The sequence below is a fragment of the Triturus cristatus genome, chromosome 12 (genome assembly GCF_964204655.1).
Source record: "Triturus cristatus chromosome 12, aTriCri1.1, whole genome shotgun sequence".
Taxonomy (NCBI): domain Eukaryota; kingdom Metazoa; phylum Chordata; class Amphibia; order Caudata; family Salamandridae; genus Triturus; species Triturus cristatus.
Genome location: NC_140595.1, coordinates 756103507 through 756125907, shown reverse-complemented (window position 1 = coordinate 756125907; position 22401 = coordinate 756103507). Strand labels below are relative to the sequence as shown.

General features: G+C 43.4%; 1 protein-coding gene across 1 annotated transcript in view; it reads left to right on the top strand.

Moving 5' to 3' along the window:
• LOC146782717 (extracellular calcium-sensing receptor-like) overlaps positions 1-17777 on the top strand; it is a 117805-nt gene extending 100028 nt beyond the window's left edge. The window contains exons 5-6 of the mRNA XM_085637205.1: positions 16333-16456; positions 16885-17777. Coding sequence (XP_085493331.1) covers positions 16333-16456; positions 16885-17777 — 1017 coding nt within the window. The remainder of the gene's footprint in view (positions 1-16332; positions 16457-16884) is intronic.
• Positions 17778-22401: the final 4624 nt, after the last annotated feature.

Genomic DNA, 22401 nt, shown 5'->3' with positions numbered 1-22401 from the left:
ACACAGTGCTCGTGTGCTCATTACGAGTCCAGCTCGTCATGAAACATGCAATGGAAATCCCTCTGGTGCGGGCACCAGAGGGATTTCCTTTCTTGCTGAAAGAGCCTCGGGAGCTGGGGAAGAGCTTTCCCAGCTCCCAAGGCTCCCCCCCTGGATTCCCTGAAATGACGATCGTCGCGCACGTCGCGCCGACGTCATTTCTGTGAAACCAAAACTGAAATGAGCCAAGAGGCTCATTTCAGTTTCACTTTCTACGTGCTCAGTGGGCTATCTCAGCCCCCTGAGCACGTAGAAAGATGGGAGAGGTATCGTTGGAAAGGGGAGAATCTCTCCTTTCCAATGGTACCCCTCCCCAGTGGATCCCTGCTTGGGGATCACCACAGGAGGGCGATCCCCAACCAGGGATCCACCCACTAGACACCAGGGAGGGGGCAGCGGCCCCTTGGGCAAGGGCCTTTGCTCCCCCCAAATAATTTTGGCATCATTTAGCCCTTTTGGCCCCCTGGGGGACAGATGGGGGCAGTAGCCCCCAATCTGCCCCCCCGGGGGGGGGCAAAAAGCCCACTAGACACCAGGGAATTTTTGGGAAATAAAAATAAGGGTGGGGGCTGCCCAAAACTGGCATGCCCATGCCCCCACCCCTCCAGCAATGACACAAGTCTTTCTGCCCCCCCTGGGGGGCAGATGGGGCATTGGCCCCTAATCTGCCCAAAATGGTCATGCCCATGCCCCCACCCCACCTGCCACCATTTGAGCATTTCTGCCCCCCCTGGGGGCAGATGGGGCATTGGCCCCTAAACTGCCCCCACAGGGGGGCAAAAAGCCCACTAGACACCAGGGATATTTTTTTAGAAGTTAAAAATAAGGGTGGGGGCTGCCCAAAACCCCCGCAATTATTACAGTCTTTATGCCCCCCCTGGGGGCAGATCAGGCATTGGCCCCTAATCTGCCCCTTCGGGGGGGCGGAATGCCCACTTGACGCAATTTTATTTAGGGTGGTGGCTGCCCGAAATGGGTGCACCAATGCCCCCACCCCACCACCATTACACTCTTTCTGCCCCCCCTTGGGGGGCAGATGGGGCAGTAGCCCCCAATCTGCCCCCCCAGGGGGCAGAAAACCCACTAAATGCCAGGGATTTTATTTTGCACAATTTTTTTTAGGGTGGGGGCTGCCCAAAATGGGCACACCAATGCCCCCACCCCCACCACCATCACAGCCTTTCTGCCCACCATCGGGCAGATGGGGGCAGTAGCCCTGAATCTGCCCTCCCAGAGGGGGAGAAAGCCCACTATCCACCAGGGATTGTTTTTGCGCAATTGTTTTTAGGGTGTGGGCTGCCCGGAACGGGCACGCCAATGCCCCCACCCCCCAAAAAAATGACAGTATTTCTGCCCCCCGGGAGACAGATGGGAGCTGTAGCCCTCAATCTGGCCCCCCCGGGAGGCGCAGAAAGCCCACTAGAAAACATGGATTTTTTTGTTTCATTAGTGTAGGGGCAGGGGCTGCCCAAAATGGGCATGACAATACCCCCACCCCATCCCCAGATAAATTCCAGTGTTTCTGCCCTCTGGAAGGGCAGATGATTGCAGTGGCCCCTGATCTGCCCCCTGGGGGGCAGAAAGCCCACTAGGCGCCAGTGACCACACAGGCTTTTTTTATGCATGGGGAGGGGGCTGCCCAAAATGGTCATACCAATGCCCATACCAATGCCCCCACCCCCACAAAAATAGCCACAGTCTTTCTGCTCCCTTTGGGGGCATATCAGGACAAACCCCCCTCCCCCACCCTGTGTCAGCCCGGTGATGCCACATCTTTCCCACACAAAAATGTGTGGAAAAAGTTATTTTTTCAGCTAAAATTGAGGTTGGCAGGGGATTCTGGGTAAGGAAACGTTGGGGGATCCACGCAAGCCATACCTCCCTGGAATTCCCCGGGTGTCTAGTTTTCAGAAATGTGTGGGTTTGGTAGGTTTCCCTAGGTGGCAGCCGAGCACTGGGCCAAAAACCCAGGGTACCCCCTTTGCAAAACCAGGTCATTTTGTGATAGGCAAATTTGATGTTGCCTCAAGAAAATTTGGGCCCTTGCCTGTCGCGGGTAATTGTGCCTCCCACACGTATGAGGCACTGTTTTTATCGGGAGATCCGGGGGAATGCTGTGTGGTAGGAAATTTGTGTCAGCCCGGTGATGCCACAACTTTCCCACCCAAAAATGTGTGGACAAAGTAATTTTTTTTCAGCAAAAATTGAGGTTTGCAGGGCATTCGGGGTAAGGAAACGTTGGGGGATACACGCAAGCCATACCTCTCTGGAAGCCCCCAGGTGTCTAGTTTTCAGAAATGTGGGGGTTTGGTAGGTTTCCCTAGGTGGCCGACGATCACCGGTCCAAAAACCCAGGGTACCTCCTTTGCAAAACCAGGTCGTTTTGTGATAGGCAAATTTGATGTCGCCTCACTACGTTTTGAGCCCTTGCTTGTCGCGGGTACTTGTGCCTCCCACACATGTGAGGCACCGTTTTTATCAGGAGACTAGGAGGAATGCTGGGTGGTAGGAAATTTGTGTCAGCCCGGGGATGCCACAACTTTCACACCCAAAAATGTGTGAGAAAAGTGAATTTTTCAGCTAAGGTTTGCAGGGGATTCTGGGTAAGACAACTTTGGGGGATCCACGCAGGCCATACTTCCCTAGAATCCCCTGGGTGTCTAGTTTTCATAAATGTGTGGGTTTGGTAGGTTTCCCAAGGTGCCGGCAGAGCTAGGGTTAAAAAACTACAGGTACGCACTTTTCCAAAAAAGGGTCATTTTTCACTGCGAAATTGAGCTGTGTCCACGTTGTAAATGTAAATGTCAAATGTAAATGTAAATGTAAATAATGTGCCGTTTCCTGTCGCGGGCACTAGACCGACCCACACAAGTGAGGTACAATTTTTCTCGGAAGACTTCAGGGAACGCGAGGTGCATAGAAATTTGTGTATGCACGCAGATTCCAGAACTTTCCACCACAGATATGTGAGGAAAATGTGTTTTTTTGGATAATTTTGTAGGTTTGCAAGGGATTCTGGGTAACAGAACCTGGTGAGAGGCAGTCAAGTCACCCCATCCTGGATTCCCCTGGGTGTCTAGTTTTAAAAAATGTATAGGTTTGCTATGGTTAAAAAACTACAGCTAAGCACTTTACCAAAAAAGGGTCATTTTTCACTGCGAAATTGAGGTGTGACCATGTTACGTTTTGCGCCGTTTCCTGTCGCGGGCTCTAGGCCGACCCACACAAGTGAGGTACCATTTTTTTTGGAAGACTTTGGGGGACGCGGGGTGCATGGAAATTTGTGGATCCCCGCAGATTCCCGAACTTTCCACCAGAGAAATGTGGGGAAAATGTGTTTTTTTGTCAATTTTTTGGGTTTGCAAGGGATTCTGGGTAACAGAACCTGGTGGGAGGCAGTCAAGTCCCCCCATCCTGGATTACCCTGGGCGTCTAGTTTTAAAAAATGGATAGGTTTGCTAGGTTTCCCTAGGTGCCGGCAGAGCTATGGTTCAAAAACTACAGCTAGGCAATTTGCCAAAAAAGGGTAATTTTTCACTGCGAAATTAGAGGTGTGACCACGTTGCATTTTGCGCCGTTTCCTGTCGCGGGCACTGGGCCCACCCACACAAATGAGGTACCATTTTTATTGGGAGACTTAGCGTAATTAAAATTTGTAAACCAACTGTTATTACCTATTGACTTTTGATGCATTTCTGCCTTTCAAATGAAAGACATTGTGTAAAAAATAAGTCATTTTGAAAAATGACTGATAATTCTCATGCTAGTATGAGTATTCCCAATTTCGAAAATGTGCAAATATCTACTATTTCTAAACTCAATAATTTGTTACCATTTCAGAAATACATAGGTGTCTTTCATACCGATTTTTCCATGTATACATTTTCCCACAATAATTGATATATACCTGGTACATAATAAAAAGCCATTGCAAGTTGCTGCTCAGTTTTTGACTCTGGGTTCGTCGGGTTCTTGGTGAACCTACAAGTCCTATATATCCCCACAACCAGAAAGGTTCAGCAGATGTAACGGTATATTGCTATCAAAGAGTTTTCATAATTAGAAGAAGTTACAAGTGAAAACGTTGACGGAAAAGGCTGTTTTTTTCAACTAATTTTCAATTTTTTCTATATTTAACTGTTAGTTTATATAAAGAAACCTCGATGGATCTACACAAATGACCCCTTGGTGAATTCAGAATTTTATCTACTTTTCTAAAATGTATAGCTTTCCAGGATCCATTATTGCTTTCATACCCATTTCTCCCATTAACTGGAAGGAGGTTGAAAGCACAAAAAATAGCAAAAGTAGGCTATGTCCCAGAAAAATGCCAAAACTGTGTAAAAAATGTGGGTTTTCTGACAAAATTCTGTCAGTCCCTAAAAGCTGGGAAAATTGTGATTTCAGCCCCACAAACACTTTTTTGATACCATTTGCAGGGAAAAACCGAGACGCTTTCATTTGCAGCACTTTTTTACAATTTTTCTCCAAAAAACCAAAATGTAGCTGTTTTTTGGCTAATTTCTGGGACCCCTCCAGGGAAATCCACAAACCCTGGGTACCATTACAATCCCCATGATGTTGGAAGAAAAGGACGCAAATTTGGCATGGATACCTTATGTGGTCAAAACGTTACATGGGCATAGGCGCTCACTTTCTAAGGTTGTCTAAGCCCACTAAACACTAAAATCACCATAATAGTTGTCTGGATCAGTGCAAGGTATCCATTTACACTGGTGTACATCATATACTGAGCCAGCCTCTCACACTGTATCTTGCTGAATGTTCCTGCAACCTGTAATTTGAAGGCCCCCTGGGTAGATGTGAGAGCCACTTCCTTTTGAAACAATAGTGCTTTGAGTCTGCTTAGCTTATTAAAGTCTCCCTTAAAAGTTGGAATGGAAGGCCACAAAAGGCTATCGACAAGTCCTTGTGTGGTGGCGGGGGATAGGATTTTATTACAACAGTTTGAGAAACTGATAAAACATATTCCACAACAATCTTGATTGCTAAGCATTAAATAACTGCCACGTGAAAGGACAGTAATAAGTGTAAATATTGCAGGGGCTGGTATTCTTTTTAAAAAACAAGCCAAATTCACTACTGAAGCATTAAATGTATTGTTCAAAGTAACGTGCTTGCACACGTGTGAATGCCCGACAGAAGAGTCACATTCTTTTCCAGTAAGGAATACCTCTTTGCCGCCCATTCACATCAATTGGAAAAGGTGAGTGGCCGCAAATCAGGAATGAAGCTGCCTTCCAGGGGTTCTTATCAATAGACTGACAAATGTTTCATGCAGGCTGTAAATTGTGAAATGTTGAGATAGGTAAAGATATTACCCTGCGTATTAAACAGTTGAAGGTGTTTTGGATATGATATGGGAAATAGGAGTTGGTCTAAGTTATCCAAATGCAACATTGCATAGGTTGATTTTTTTATTCCCATCAATTCTTATTTGCGTGTTAAAATGAAAGTTAAAAATAAGATACTGGAATTCAGATAATGCAAAGGTACGCACCCATTCCTGAGGGTTTGAAGTGTCCAGCTAAACTGCATAATAGATCTAAGCTGACTCTGCCCATGATACAATGTTGACATGTCACTTTGCATAATATCAATGACAGATGACACAATGTTATTTAAAATATAAAATGTGAGAAGACAGCGTGTTAATACTATTGTCAACAAATAGCAAGCACTTTGTCCAAATAATCTTGATCAATTTTATTAAACGTGCAGCAGCTCCCGTTTGTGACAATTTCCAAATTTCATTATATGTAGCATACATAAATCTTTTAGATGCATGCACCTTGCTGCATGTTTAATTCAACACAAATGATTTTTTTAAATTACACCGTCCAACAGACTACTTCCAAGAAAAATCCAAAATAGGTTGATCCCCCTGACAGTGGATCAGTATTAATGACCTCAGCTGCTGAAGACACAGTAGTAAGAACATTTCTCACTTTGGTCATGTTGCTGTTTGCAGACTCATTTTCCCCATTCCCCCAGCCAGTAGGTAACAGAGGAATGAGGACATTCCTCTGCAGCTCACTAGCTGCAGAGGAATGTCCTGTGCAGTAGTACTGGCACCACATGGCCTACTAATTAGAATAAGCCACATGGTATAGTTTGACATGTTCAATGGCGACAAAGCATTTGTCTTTACACCCAGGAAAGTGGTGGCAAGATCGAATGTATGCTGTTACAATGCAAATATTTACAACGCATGCCTTTACAATGCAGGTTTTACATTGCAACATCCATTACAATGCATGATTTTACATCGCATGACATCACAACGCTTTTTTAGAAACTACACTTACAACGCATTCCATTACATCGCATTATACCATTACAATGCATACCATTACAACTCATAACATTACATTGCATTCAAGGTAAGTTTTGGATAGTGTAGGGGTAAAAATTACTATCCCCACTCCAGTGAGTGCAACAGTAGGGTAAGTGTTGGATAGTGTAGGGGTAAAAATTACTATTCCCACTCCAGTAAGTGCAACAGTAGAGTAAGTGTTGGATAGTGTAAGGGTAAAAACTATGCGTTGTAATGGTATGTGTTGTAATGGTATGAGTTGTAGTGACATGCGTTGCAATGACATGCGCTGTAGTGACATGAGATGTAATGGCTGCGTTGTAATGGCATGCGATGTAAAGGATGTTGCGTTGTAATGACTGCATTGTAAAGGTTGGGCGATGTAATGACTGCGTTGTAAAGCTTGTTTCCAGGCAGGATCACAGTCATTGTGCCTTGGACGGCAAGGACAAGCACTGGTGCTTGGTATGATGGCCCAAGATAATTTTTAGTTGGCACCTTTTCTCGAATGATATACCCAATTTTCGGAATCAAACCGGAAGGTTCGGATTTCATGTCGGTACTCGAAGAGGAAGACCAGTTCAAATGTTTGCTGGAGTTGGCATCACAGAACTGTTGTAGACCCTGCAAGACAGAACACCAACTATATGCATCACAGGTTGCGGCAGCGGACATAATTTTTGGACTGTCAAGGTCTGGAACAAACATCTTGAGGCTAAAAAGTACTTCGTATAGGGTCCTCCCACCCAGAGATCATCTAGGGAGGTTATTTAGAGCCCTCTGAGCCCCACAGAGATGATGAATCTAACTACACCGAGTGCTTAATACTGTACCTGTTAAGGACTGCTTTAAGTCCTGGTTCATTCTTTCCACAACAGAATTGCCATTGGCCCATATTGAAATGAATTATGTACCCGTACACCCAGGGATGCGTGCTCACCATATCATTGCTAGCTTGGCTGATGAGGGTGATACCCTGAAACCAGTCCCTAGATGCTTGTTTCTTTCCAGGGAGAACCTGACCTGGCACTGTGGGCTATATTGTTCCCATAGGGAGCAGGGTAAAGACTGCTTTGCAGGTGACTGGGTCTAAACTGGAATGTCATGGTGTGCAAAAATGTTTTATTTTGACCCATATCTCTGTGCTGGAACTGAATGTTTGACTTTGTTTCAGCATTCCGTCCATCAGTTATTCTTTTTGCAATTGTTGCCTTAAGTGGGAAGGGTATGCCCAGACATGGGTCCTGAGCTCACCATGTCACTGGAATCAAGTTAGCCTGGCTCATGATGGATTATACCCTGAAACCGGTCCCATTATGCTTGTATACGGTCCAGGGAGGACCTGGCCTGGCAGTTCGGGATGGACTGTTTCAATGGGGAGCAGGTTCAAGACTAACTTGCATATGGCGGGATCTGAACTGGAATGGCATGGTGTGCAAAACAACAATGGATTTAGGCCCAGACCTCTGTACTGGGGTGAATGTTTGACATTGTTTCAGCATTCCGTCTATCATTGTTCTTTTTGCATAGAATCCCGGTACGATTTTGACGCGATGGCATAGCCATGGCCTGATTGGAATGCACGGCATTCATGTGCACAAACAAAGACTTGCAGGTCTTTAATAACAGTTCAAGTGTTAGATTAATGCTGTGGCAAAACCCATAGGAATCAAAAGCAAGGATTAACTGCAGGTAAAATAAATTTGAATGCAGGGACTGAAATCAGTGGACTACAGTGATACAAATAAATGCAACCAAAAGGCTGGATAGAGATCAACAGGTGCATCTGTGGTGGATGAGCCACTGTGGAAGCATTATTCTCATGACAAGGGTCACAACACAGGACATATTTTCATAGCCTGTAGATTTATACCTTGCCAACAATAACATTGCTGTAACAGCAAAATAGCGGCTGCTACACCAGCTTGTGCTGAAGAAGCACCTTTGTGTGCTGCTATCATCAAAGCAAATCTGGGTTCTTGATTGGGAATCAAATGATCACCCACCTCAGGAATTGTCACAAAAGGAGTATTTTGTTCATTCAAGTGATAAGAATATTTAAAAGGACAACCCTAAGGTAAAGGGGTGCCATCTTTTAATGCATTAAAACAGCCAAGATATCACCACCTATCTCTGTTTTAGGATGAGTAATTACAGCAACAGTAGCTGTGGCAACTGCAGATTTGGCTGCTTCATCAGTCAAGGAATTCTTATCGCGTGTGCTCCCACATGCTGATTGCTCAATGTATGTATTACTTGAGTCCAGGGCAACCGGTCTTCGAGATCTCCCACCTTAACCCAAAGCATTTTGGGCCAGATGTATGACCTGCCGATAGCACCTCACAAATTGCGTCTCATTTGTGACTCTCAATTTGCGAGGCGCTATCTGGCATGTACAACAGTGTGTTTAACACGGTTTGCAATTCCCAATGGGGTCGCAAATTGCGAGGCTCATGAATATTAATGAGCCCCTCGCAATTTGTGAGCCCATTGGGAATGACAGGCCCTCCTAGTGATGGTGGCCTGCTGGGCTCAGCAGACCACCATCTCTGGGACAGCTTTTAAAGAAAGCAGCTTTTTTAAAAATGCAGCCCGTTTTCCTTAAAGGAAAACGGGAGGCATTAAAATAAAATTGAAACGTTTTCGTCTCCTTTCCATTTGCGAATGCATTACCACATACTTGAAAGGGGTGGTAATTTGCTAATGTTTTGCTACTGCAATTGCGGTCGCAAAACTTTAGTACATAGCTTTGCTGTTGCTATTAAGAAGGGAACTCCCCTTCCAAATAGCAAGTCGCAAAACAGTCTTTTGCGAGTCGCAATTTATTTGCGAGTCACAAAATACTGTTTGTACATGGCCCAATGCTTTATAGCTGAGCAAACGGGTCTAAGACCCGTTTGCGCATGCTAAAAAGCGGCATATATCTGGCCCTTTATGCTTTATTGAGTTACCTTCAGAATCTTTGAATCCATTCTGCTGCCAATAATGTAGATTGTCATTAAAGGACTGTACACAGTAAAACCAATCACACACTATAGGTGTGGAGATTCAGGATCCGCATGTTCATGTATAAGAAGTAAAGCTTTCAGTTCAGCCAACTACGCAGTGCAGTCACTCAATGCCTGTGTACGAGTTGTTTGAGGGTGTAATTTACCGTCCCCCATCACACCAATAACAGTAGCTTATGCCACTGAGTATTGCTGCTTAAAGCCTATAGCAGGTTGAGCGGAGCCATCACTGTAAATAATATATTTATACTGATCAAGAGGCAAAACAGAAGAGGGCATGGAATAAACATGTTTGTACTGCAGAAATTCTTGTGTCTGTAAAAATTGGTTGAAGACAAAGTTTACATAAACAGCTGTTAAGGATGCTGCCCACTGTTTGGAAATCTAGGCTTTGTGACAGCCTCTAAGGCCAGCACAGGAGTAATTACAATGATATATTTCCCTTGTGCAAGTGGCTGAACTTTAAGGATAGCCATCTGCACTGCAGTCACTAATTTTAAAGTGGAACCAAAACACATCTCTGCATTGGAATATAAATGTGATATATATGCAATAGGCACTGTTTCACCTTCATTATAAGTGACCTATGTAAATCCAGTTTCACCTCGCAAAATATGGATGATGGGGTTTTTGGTATTGACACATGTATGTACATGAAGTGTTTCAAGCAAATTAGATTGTAAAGAGCTGAATCTATCTGCATGTTTGGATATCCAACTTGTAGTGGAAAAATCAGGGCTTATTAAATCATAACGTTGTTTAATATGTTCTCCATAACCTGGTTTGTTTGTTCTGCCAAAACTCAGAAATTCAACCTGTTTGGAGGTTGCAGTTGGGCATATTTCTCCAAAAAGTTGGGGGCAATGCTCATTCATAAGTTCATATCCTAGAAAAAAGGACACTGAGGAAAGCTATATTTGATTTTTTTAAGTTGAACTTAAAGCCAAGTTCAGAAAATCCCAATATTATGAGATCTATTTTGGCCAGGTGGGTGTTCCATTTGCAGTCCGTTAGGTAGTTATCATCTACGTAGGACAGTGTGTCAGGGTCAATTTCTTGAAGTATGGACATAATTGATGCAGCAATAGACCTGGGCTATTCTTATAGCCCATTGTGAGTTGTCCATATCGCATTTGAAAACCAAGTGTGCTAAAAGTAGTCAAATCCCAGCTTTCAGGTGCTATATTGTGGCTGAAACTACCATTGGAAATGTCCAATTTTTTTGTATTTATTTTTTATGGACTACATTGTTATTCAATGCCATACTATGTGTGTTTTGCACTACAAATGCGCATGTATGACTGTTTAAATGTGTATAGTCTAAGATAATGCAATATGAATGATCCAGTTTTAAAACAGAAAAAAGAGGATTATTCATCTGAGAGACACATGGTACAAATGCCCCCAGGAAGTCTAATTGGGAAAGTATTTATTTAACAGGTGCCTTACCATCTTGTTTTATATGATATTGCAGTTGCACTTGCAGGCTGTACCGTAAAGTTATAACATGAATGGGAGAATCTTTTTCCCAGCCAACATGATTGCGATAGAGTGCAGGGGCTAGTGCAAGAGCCTTCTCTGCTACATCAGCTTGTTTGACTTGTTACGGGAAAAGAGTAGAAAACAAAGGAAGTATGACATCCGCTCCGTGGGTAGATGTGCACACAAACAGTGGTGGGCCAATCGACCTCCACCAAGAGGATGCCATAGGACAGAGTCACATTTTCCCAGAATATAACTTTAATGGTGCATTGTACGTCCCCCTCTATTTGAATATATAAATGATACAATCTGCCTGGAGGGGCTGTATGTCTATTCACAGTTTCAACTGTAACAAAAGAATCTGTTGCTCTCGCTACCAGATACTTCTGGACATTCTGGCATACTATGATGACTTCTGCCACGCTGTCAAGGAGAGTCACTGCCCAACTCTTGTTCAGGAAGAGGGTTTTCAGTGTCAGTGGCATATTTAGTGGTTAAAGTAGCAACTTTTTTTTCTGGAACAGGGACCTGTATTGAGGAGTTCTATCCTACCTCTTAACAAACTCATGGGCTGGCTTGGCTTCCTTGTGTATACTAGGTTTGCCAAGAGGTGGTTTGGCAGGTCCGGTTCCCAAATTATTGCATCCTAAGGATATATATATTAATTATAGGCAGCTAGCATTCTCAGTCTGCTTTAGCATATAGCCAGAGATATTGCTTCACCTTTAATATTAGACTGAATATTTGCAGACACAATGAGAAAATTCCATACTAGTTTCATCCCCAAATCCAGGGCAGCAGCTGTGTTCCTTCTGTATCTCTTTGAGTACATCTGGTAAGACGGACACAAAGGGAGTGCCATGGCAGATAGTCTAGACTGTGGCACAAATTGTCCCAATTCTCCAGTAGTGGTAACTATCCCATTGGGTAAGCACATAGTCAAAATGATGTGCTTATCTTGTGACCCCGTAAGGGAAAACGCAGCTTCGAGTTGCTTAATTGTTTGGCGACCCAAAATGGAAGTTCTTCCTTATTAGTGGATCTTTTGCCCCTAACTGAATGAAAAATTACAGGACTTGGGGTTAGCACTACAGATGTCTCTGTTAGGCAACTAGACTAGTATATAAATTTTGTGTTTGGTCAAGATTTTGATTAGCCATATCAGGATAAGGTGTATCACACACAAATAAGTACCAGACCAAGCATTGGTGGCACGACGTTGCAGGATTTCTGTTCAGGAACAGAACTATGCTTGGGCCCATACAAATTAAGCATGTAGGGACTGAGTCACCATACCCAATCAGTAACTACCCCATCAATACCTATGGGCCCTAATATGACTAGCCTATAGCGTCCGACTTACCCTTCTAACCCTTCCAAAGAGACAAGTGATTTGGCTAACCCAAAAACAACACTCCCGATCATCTCAGGGATCGCAGTAGCAGGTCAGACACTCTGGTTCTCTCACTCTTATTTGCTCACAATAAATAGAAAAGAGACAAAAAGGAAGCTTACAATATTTATGTAAACTATATGCAATAGCTGCAACACAATTAGAAAGTATTTGCTGGTCAGTAATGTCATTAGCATGGTTAAAAGACCATATACAATAAAATGTTCTGTTATATTAGCTGACAGATTTACCTAAACTCAAGCCTCCCTACTGAAGCAAAGTGAATATAGATTATAGATCTCTGGGTTTAGTGGCGGGCCCCATTCCTTAGCATACCGACATAGTTGTTCTACATCCCAGCCGATATCACCATCTCATGACCTTTGTTCTGTGTGCAAGTCTCTGCTTAGTGTAAAAACAGAACGGTACACCCCGGGCTATATGAGAATACATTGCTTTATTATGTCTAGGTGCTAGTGTCCCACCACAGAGAAAAACAAGGGGCCTTGTTGTTTGACCTTGCCTAAACTGTTCAGACTAAATCTGAGGAAAAGAGCAAAATATAAAAATATGTGCTGGCTATGTAGGAAAATATAATGTGGCGCAAAAACAAGTGTGATATTTGGTAATGTGTACAACGCAAAAGCAGCCTACAACATGCATAGTTAGGCTAACATAGGGCAAACAACGATGGGCTATATAGAAAACACATGACATGTCATCTCTCTCCTCATCCTCTGTTTGTGCTCCCTCCTCCTCATTGTCATTCACTGTATCCTTTTCTGAGGTTGCCTGCCACCTCTACACCTCCTCAAAGGCTCTGAGAGCTACCTGGAGATCCAGCTTGGTAACCCTCTTGTCTGCTTTCAGTTCCTTCTTTTGTAGAGTTTCAGTAGGTCAGCCCTGCTGAGATTATCAAAGTTGCATGGCTGCATCTCCATGATGCAAAAAGGAAGGGTGGGAACTTCAATTCAGAAAAGGGAGAAAATAGCCAATGGAAAAATTAAAGAAGAACTTTAAAAAGGGTCACTCTGGTGTTAAGTTATTGATCTGGGATAAGTGGGGCAGGTCTAATGGTAGCATTTAATTTATAGGTCCTGAGTATATGGCATACCCCTCTACAAGGGACTTACATGTAAATTAAATATGCTAATCAAACCAGGGGAATGAGTAAATGCACTTACCTCTAAATAGCAGTGGGAAAGTGCACAAGAGTACCAAGGTCAACAAAAGCATATCCAGCAAAAAGTGGAGGGGAAACTGAAAAAGTTTGGGGTGGTGCTGCAGAGAGAGCCAGGTCCAACAGCCAGATTTATTAACAATCCAGGTGAAGGTCACTTTTTTATTTCCATTATTGCAAATTGCACCCTTGCTATGCCACTCTACCTGTTGGCCGTATTTACTATAATCTCCTTTTACACACCCTACCAGACGTTTCAGGACAACCATTATTACTGAATGCAGCAACGCTGTGTCTACTACTGGAGACCAATCCTTCCAGTTGTACCTAGAGAAATTTGTGTCTGTTGACATTAAGTGGATTAACAGTGAAGTTGGTCTGATTACCACCTGTAATTCTCTGTATTTCATTGAACTGAAAGAGAATCAACTTGTGATCCACTAGTAAAACTCAGACCCAAATATTACCCATACCCCTAGGTATTTGTAATACCAGGTGTGGTATTACCTGACTTTAAGTTCAGGGAAAATAATAGGCCCAATATTCTCCACAAGTAATAATGACTACCCTATGCTAACAATCTCTATTTGTATTGGGACATTTTACATAATAAATTAGTGAACAGTAAGACATGACTGTACCTTCCTGTTTACTACTCACAATATCTGACCCATAAGTGTATGAGTTGGTGTCATCAGAGCTTTTCCGACACACTGGTATCTCTTCCCATTTTCCAAAATCATGTATTTAATTTCTGCTGCTCTCCTCTGCTTTTCTCTGATTGACTAAAGCCTCCTTTGGTTTCTGTTTCTGGTACTAAACTATGCATGCATGTTTGTGATATTTGTATAGCTCACATCTACCAAAAAGGCAAAGCCGATCTGTACAGTGTGAAAGAAAAAGATAATGTCCACAAGTGATTGGAGAGGTAGCTGGATTCTGATCGCAGAGGTGGACTGGTGCTACACTGTGATGTGGTGTTCTCCAAAGAGGTGCATCTTCTGCTTTTTTTTCTGAATTGGAGCATGGTTGAAACAGTCCTGATAAAGACAAGAGTTGTATTCAAGAACCTAAGTACATATAAAGAAAAGGCCTGTTGCCTTACTTTACCTTTGCTCACTGCCTCCAGTCTAATAGTGAACTAACTGAAGGTGTGTCAAGAACCACTAGATGTGATGAGCTTTTCAAACAGATATCCAAGAGTGTTGGTAAGGAATGGGGTTATGTGATTGTATCTCTTCTGTCTCTTGATGAAGTGTGCTGCGAAGGGTAGGATACCTTAAATGAGGCCAGTGCAGTGAGTGGGAACCTTGAACAAGTTGTTGCCACCATCCAGATAGGAGAGGTAGAGGGGTTTGAACAGCAGTTGTGAAGTAGCTTTCTTGAAGGAACAGTTGCATATTCATTAGTAGAAAGAACTGGCACCAGGCCTTCTTTGTTTTCTTGACACTTTGTTCCTTCAGGATGAGGTCGGTGTCAAGAGCGGCTTCGAGTGACATGGCATTTGGAAAACGTTGGGGTTTGAATCTGTCTAAACCATTAGGCAAGTTTATGACTAGTTGCTTCTCATGGTTCCTGGCAGGTAACAGCAATGTTGTCTTAGTGAGGGTGAGCTTCACATAGTTGATCGACATCCAGGTATCAATGAGGTGCAGACAGTATGTGAGGTGTGGGATAGCTGAAGGGGAAGAAACTTCAAAGTAGAGCCATTTATCATTGGATTATCGATGAATCTGTTTGCTATTTGCTTATCTCAAAGGGGCTCCATATACATGTTGAAAATAATGGTTGGCATGATGGAAACCTGAGGGACTCCACAGGTGATGGAAATCTTCTGGGACTTGAAGGTGCCAGGGGCGTAACAGAGGCCCCCACAACCCCCACGGTGCAGGGGGCCCCAAGCTACAGGGGGCTCCTTAAGCACAATACTCAGGCCCAAGAACACCAGATTAAATCCGGAGTGGGGGCCCCTCCATGTACATGGCAAGGGGACCCCCTCAACTTTCGTTACGCCAGTGGAAGGTGCACATTTAAATAATGTGGTCTGGAATGGATAGGTAAGATGAGAAGCAGTGAGGAATGTTTCCAGGGAATTCTAATCAAGACTTCAGGGTGAGGAGGAAGCTGGGATGGCCAACTCTCAAAATCAGCTCAAAGGTCCAGCAAAAGGAGACAGGGTCATCATCTATGATGTGTAAGGTAGCTGCCCACATGATGTAGTGTGAGCAGAAGTTTGATTGGTGTTCATGAAGAAATTGGATAGTGCTGTTGTGAGTTTGGAGATACGTGTAATCTGTTTTTAGCAATCTTTTAGACAATGGTAGATCAGTGATGGGCCAGTAACTGGCAAGGTCATCAGAGTCTTGTGTGGGTTTCATCAATAGTGGAAAAATCTGGCCAATTTTTAGAGCTTCTGTGAAGATGCCTTGGGAATGGTCAATAGGGATGATAGGGCTTCTACTAAAAGGGCTTTGATGAAGAACATGGGTAACACATCATTCTCCTAAGAGGTGGATTTCAGGAAATTCATTATATCCGCAAGATCTACGGTAGATAGGGCCTTAATTGATGCCTATTATGTGATTCTGCCTGAAGGGGTGGGATCAAGAGGAGAAGCATGCCTGTGGTTGTGCCCGATTCCAGATGGCTCATCCTTTCATCATTGAGATGGCTTGCACGTGAGTATATTTTTAGATAAAAATCCTTCGCTCTTGATCCTCATATCATGGCATTTTTTGTAAGATATCAAAAAGTAAACTAATTCCCCGATTTTTTAAGGATTTCAGCTTTACAAATTTGATACAGCATGTGCTTGTCTCTAAAAAGGACTTGATTTGTATACAAATCTTTTGGGATCTTTTGTGATTAACAATAACCTTTTTTTTACTCTCAGATCCCTATCTCTGTCTGTAGTCCCAGTTGCCTTGTTGGATTTTGGAAAGCTGCTAAAGAAGGAAAGCCTAGCTGCTGCTTCCAATGTATCCCATGTCCGTTTGGAGAAACATCTAACCAAACAAGTGAGTGGATTAGCACCAGCTGAATTTACAGTGATCAAATAAAACCCTCTAGTACCTCTATAGGAATTCTTTCTTCTTCCCCATGATTCAAAAGGTTACCCAATAACTGTGCACAGGAAACCATCTATTGATTATGTATATAAAGTCCACCAACATATAAGACCCAACCTGTGATTTCCACATTTTCAAGTTATTTTCTGCACTAGATTATGTATGGGTCTCAGATTGCGAGAACCTGCTTTCGAGTGGCATCAGTAAAGCCGGCTCATTTGCCTTATTAAGGAGGTTAAGCTTGTAAGCTGTTAGCTTTTCTCAAATAGAGACAACAAATGGCACATGGATTATCAGTCCTTACTTATGAATGGCTTGATGCAGCAATGGCATATTCGTTTGTAATCATATTTAACATGGTCCTGGTCCTGTTTCAGATTCAGTTGGGTGCTCCAAGTGTCCGTGGGACATGTGGCCTAATGAAAGACAAGATCAGTGCATCCCTAAAAACATTGATTTCTTATCCTATGAAGAAACTTTGGGAATCATCTTAACAGTCATCAGTATTACCCTCTCCATTGTTTCTTCTGCCATCTTGGGACTGTTCAACAGATATCGTGACACACCAGTTGTCAAAGCCAACAACCGATTTCTCAGCTACCTTCTCCTCCTGGCACTTTCCCTATGCTTTCTCTCCTCATTGGCTTTCTTGGGATTTCCCAGTCATGAGAAATGCCTTGTTCGTCAGGCTGCCTTTGGAATCATCTTTTCTCTTTGTGTCTCATGTGTTCTTGCAAAAACCATAATCGTGGTCATCGCCTTTAAGGCCATTAATCCCAACAATAAGTTCAAGAGATGGGTTGGACCTTGGTTGTCTTATGTGGTTGTCATTATCTGTACACTTATTCAGATTTTCCAAAGCATTTTATGGCTGATAATCTCGCCACCTTATTCTCAATTTAATATCCACACTCAGCCTGGACAGATAATTGTTGAATGCAATGAGGGTTCTATTATGTTCTGGTGCATGCTCGGCTATCTTGGGTTACTGGCCTCCATCAGTTTCATAGTAGCCTTCCTTGCCAGAAAACTACCTGACAGCTTCAATGAAGCCAAATTCATCACATTCAGCATGCTTGCTTTTCTCAGTGTATGGCTCTCGTTTATCCCAGCCTATCTGAGCACCAAGGGAAAGTATATGGTGGCCATGGAGATCTTTGCAATTATATCTTCTAGCTCAGCACTACTCTTTTGCATATTTTTCCCAAAGTGTTACATCATAATTCTAAGGCCAGAGATGAACACCAAGGAATTTTTAAGGGGCCGGTGAAGAACCATCTCCAAAGTATCAAGTTTGTTCGTATTGTCATAGATCATAACTTTACATTAATGGTATTCTTGTGTTCCTTTCTCCTCATAAATGTAATTGCTTACTTGATCATCTTCTTATGGCAAATTCCTTTTTAATGAAGATTTTTTATGGTGACATGCTCTTTCTTTTATTTTGCCAACAATAAATATTGGACCCAGGCACACAATAACGTGTATTTGTAAACCGCCAGTTCATGCCTAACGGGGTTTCTTGGCGCTGAACAACAGATGTTTGCTGTTACCCAACTCAATTGTACTCCTTTTATTGACATGATGATGAAGGGCTGAGTGGACCCCTCAGGATTTGAACCTGTGACCATGAGGTCAAACACAGGCCCCTGCAGTGGATTCGTTGCAATGCAGCCAATACTGTTGTTTTCTCAGATTCTACCCTCAATGAGAGTGGAAAGCATATACCTCAACAAGAGAGGGACAGTGAAATTATTAATTTTTCTGTTTTCAGTGAGAGTAAATGATGAACCATTTACACCAGAGGTCTTCAAACTTTTGGATACCGAGACCCCCCTGTCAACATTTTGAGGCGTAAGGACCCCCTCCTGACAAAAATGTCTAAACCTGTTGACTAAATTGCGTGGGATGAAAATGTAAATGAGGTTATGTGATGCCGCGTATTTTGGGATAGCATTGCTTCATTATTTTGATATTTGTTACACACAGTAACGCTGAGGAAAGATTTCACCCAATCAGTACCCATTTATAACCAAAATACAGCAATTATCATCAAAGATTTCAAGTCAACCTTTGTGAAGGGCCTTCCACTCTGCAGCAATACGTGCTGCCACATTAGAAGCTCACCTGGCCCTGACCGGAAGAAGCAGGGGTCCCTTAAAACCCTGGCGGTTTTGTGTAGAGTTAAGCCGTTTACCCATGCAGCTTTCCTCTCACCCCCTCCCTTCCATCCCTCTCTCCTCTCCTAACCCCGGATCCCTCTCTCACTTTGCAGGTCATTTTCTTTCACCCCTTTTTACAACTTCTGAACTCTCCCCATTCAACCTCTCACTTCACCTTTAATCACCTCTTGCCATTCTGTCCTTTTACTGCCCTCATCTCTAACAGTCTCTCACATTTATCTCATGGCCTCTCTGGCCCTGTCACCTCCCGTGCCCCTCAGCACTTCTCATTCACCTTGTCTCTTCATTCAAATTTTTGTCTATTTGTATCTTACACCTCTCCAGTCCCCCCATTCCTCTTTCACATCTCCCCTTTGTTCTAACAGAAGCCCTCACCTTTGGATCACACTCACTTCTTGCGTGGCCACACTTCTCTTCGGCAATTCACATTTCTCCTCATCCCTGACCTCTTCAATCAAATTCTCTCACTCCCTTGCTGTCCTCTCTCATTTTGGGTGCGGATGCAAGTTCAGAATGGGATGAATGAATGTATGATTACTGATGGGCTTGTTTGAGTGAGTTGCATATTGAGTAGTGAGGGGGACAGGTGAGTGAAGTGTCACATGAGTGCAGGATGAGTAGTGTACTCGTGTGACTGCAGGTTGAGGTATAGTGTGAGCAGGACAAGTGCATTTTGAGTGCAGAGTGATCACTGTGAGTGCAAGGTGAGCGGGTGAATGGTGCAAGTGCATGGTGATCAGTGTGAGTGCATTGTGATCACTGTGAGTGCAAGGTGAGCGTGACAATAAAGGGCGAGAATGAGGAATGAGTTGTCTGAATGCAGGGTGCATTCCCAGACCCATGAAGTAACTCAGCATGTTATTGACGGGGCGTAGACTTTAAGATCTAAGTTAAACTATTGCGGCATTAATCGGGGATCGAGGGTGAAGGAAATAAATAATGTGCTGATCCTGCAACAAACTTCCAGTCCTATGGTTAGGGTTACCAGCAGATTATTTTGATGGCCCTGTCGGTACAAAAAAAAGCAGTCAGCTAAAGCGGTATTTTCAGCGCTTATCTGTGCATACTTCCCAGGGCCGGCTTTAGTGCTGGTGGTGCCCTGTGCGACAATGTTTGTTGGTGCCCCCCCCCAATGACCACCCCCACCACGGATTCTCTCACTAGTACCCTTTAACAGTGACCAAGTCTCCATAACCCCACACTCTCAGATGCATTGAATTAGTTATATAGTGCCACTCATACCAGTGTAGGGTGTCCGAGCACTTTGCATCACACACACATTACACAGAGACAATCATAAGTGTGTAAATCAGTGTATAGGAAATGTTACATAAGCCAAAGGACTAAAAGTATAGGAGTCACATGTCATCCATACTGGCAGGCAGTATAGTTCAAGAGTGCTTGGTGTGGAGAAGCACAAACTCAGAGTCGAAAAAGAAACAGCATAGTTGGGAGTTTCCTTTAATAATAAGAATTGATTTCTAGCCAAATTAACCCTTTTTGTAACATTAATCAATGGTCTAATAAGGTATTCTTTGTAGTGTGCATGCTGTTCTAGGATGAAAGTTAATAGCTCACTATTCTATATTAGGACTTTAAGTTATAAATTGCAAGTAACAAAAGGATGTCTCTTTTGAAAGCAGTAACCTGCTGATCTGCACTCTGTAATCTACTTGGTACACGTTCTTTGCAGCAGGCATATTAACCCTCTGCACTAACTTCACCTAAGTCAAAACCTCAACTATACAAAACACTGATCTCTCTCCAGGAAGATAATTAATCACACGAGTTATCTTGACATTTATGTGAGGCCTGATAGTTGCCGGAAAGAAACGCTGCAGCAGGTGCTTCAAAAGCACAATAAACTTTCACACACGGCACCCCCAGGAAGCCAACTTTGTATTCCTTTCCATGAAATGCATTCTCACACTATGGCAGTGAATGTAAAATCCAAATGTAAGGAATAGGCACAGTGGGGACCCAGGGAGTACTGGAACCAGCAAAAAAACCTAAGCCTCTGTAACCAGTTTACAAAGGCATGTTAAAATGCAAATGGTCTTTAAAGACCTGTGAAAAACACGGGGGTGCCGGAGACCCAGCTGAGCCCCCAGCAGCTCAAGTGTCACTGCAGCAGCCCGGGCTGAGACACAGGACGGGGGAAGTGTGGGGGGGGGGGCTGATGCCCTTGGGCCTGGGCAGAAGTGTGACTGGGAAGGCGCGACCCCCTTTGCATCACTCCACGGCCCCCCTGGGGGTCGCGCCCCACAGTTTGAAGACCCCTGATTTACACTCTGATCATGCATAACAGCTGTTAGCACACTCAGGCCCTCATTATGACTAGCCCTGTAAATGGGCCTGATTACCGCCCACCATCATTACTGATATTGGGGAATCCAGCAACTCTTGGGGTGGGGAAAATTCATACCATTACGAGTTGCACAGTGAGAATTCACTATAAAATAAGAAATTACTGGGTGAGCAAGTAATTTTGGGTACGATCCCCTCTGTATTTCCTCTTTTTGGGCATGACTTTCACCCGGAGACAGGTAAGATATCCACAGTGCATTTCTAAAAATTCCAATGGGAATTACATGTTACTGGCCCATCGTAATTGAGAGACAGCTCACAATGAAGGTCTGAGAAGCTGTGCAATAAAAACAACATGCTATAGGCCAGATCTACAACCATTCAGTTTTGCGAGTCGACATTGCATCGAATTGTGACTCGCAATTTGCGACTCACAAAAGTGAATGAACAACAGTGTCTCAGACAATGTTTGCGATTCCCAATGGGTCACAAATTGCATGCCTTATTAATATACATGAGGCAAGCGTAATTTGCGACCCCATTGAGGAGGGCTAGCACTCCCAGAATGGTGGCCTGCTGGGGTCAGCAGACCACCATGTCTAGGACTGCTTTTTAAATAAAGCAGTTTGTTTTTTTAAATGCAGCCCGTTTTCCTTAAAGGAATATGGGATGCATTTAAAAAATGAAACTGAACGGGCAGGCACTGGGACCACTGCCTGCTCCTGAAAAATATTTACTCACCCATTAACAAAGGAGAAGGGGTCCCCTGGGAATCCCTTCCTGTTTGAGAGTGGTTTACCACCTACTTGAAGCAGGGGGTAAACTGCGAGTGTTTTGCGGCCACAAATGCAGTCGCAAATCAATAGTAAATGGCATTGAGAGTTGCAAACGCAATTTTGCGAGGCAGTGACTCACTAAATAGCGTTTGTACATGCCATGACCCTTTTTTGCGGTCAGAAGCGGGCCGATCTCCCGTTTGCGAGCTTTAAAAAGGGCTGTACATCTGGACTATAGTCTCTTAATCTCTTAAATAGTTATTTCTGTTTGTTACTTATATAAAATAGCCCAATGTCTCCATGATAAGGATTCACTATACAAGTAAATTATATAAATACCTATGTCAGTTGCATGTGGAACAAAATTTAGATTATGCAGGGAGTTTTTACACTGAACTATGTAAACACCAGTTTAAGAGAGATCTTTCAGAGGTCCGATTTAAGGATTGTAGGGATAACAGAGGCAGTCATGTTTTGCTGCTTGTAATGAATGTCAGAAGGTTTGCAAATCGGTGATGTAACCAGTATCAATGTTGATTTTTTTAAGTGAGTAGGTGTTTTGGTTCCCCTAATGATTGTTTTTCCTGCTCAGTCTATGCATATTATGAATCTCTGTTTAGTGATACGG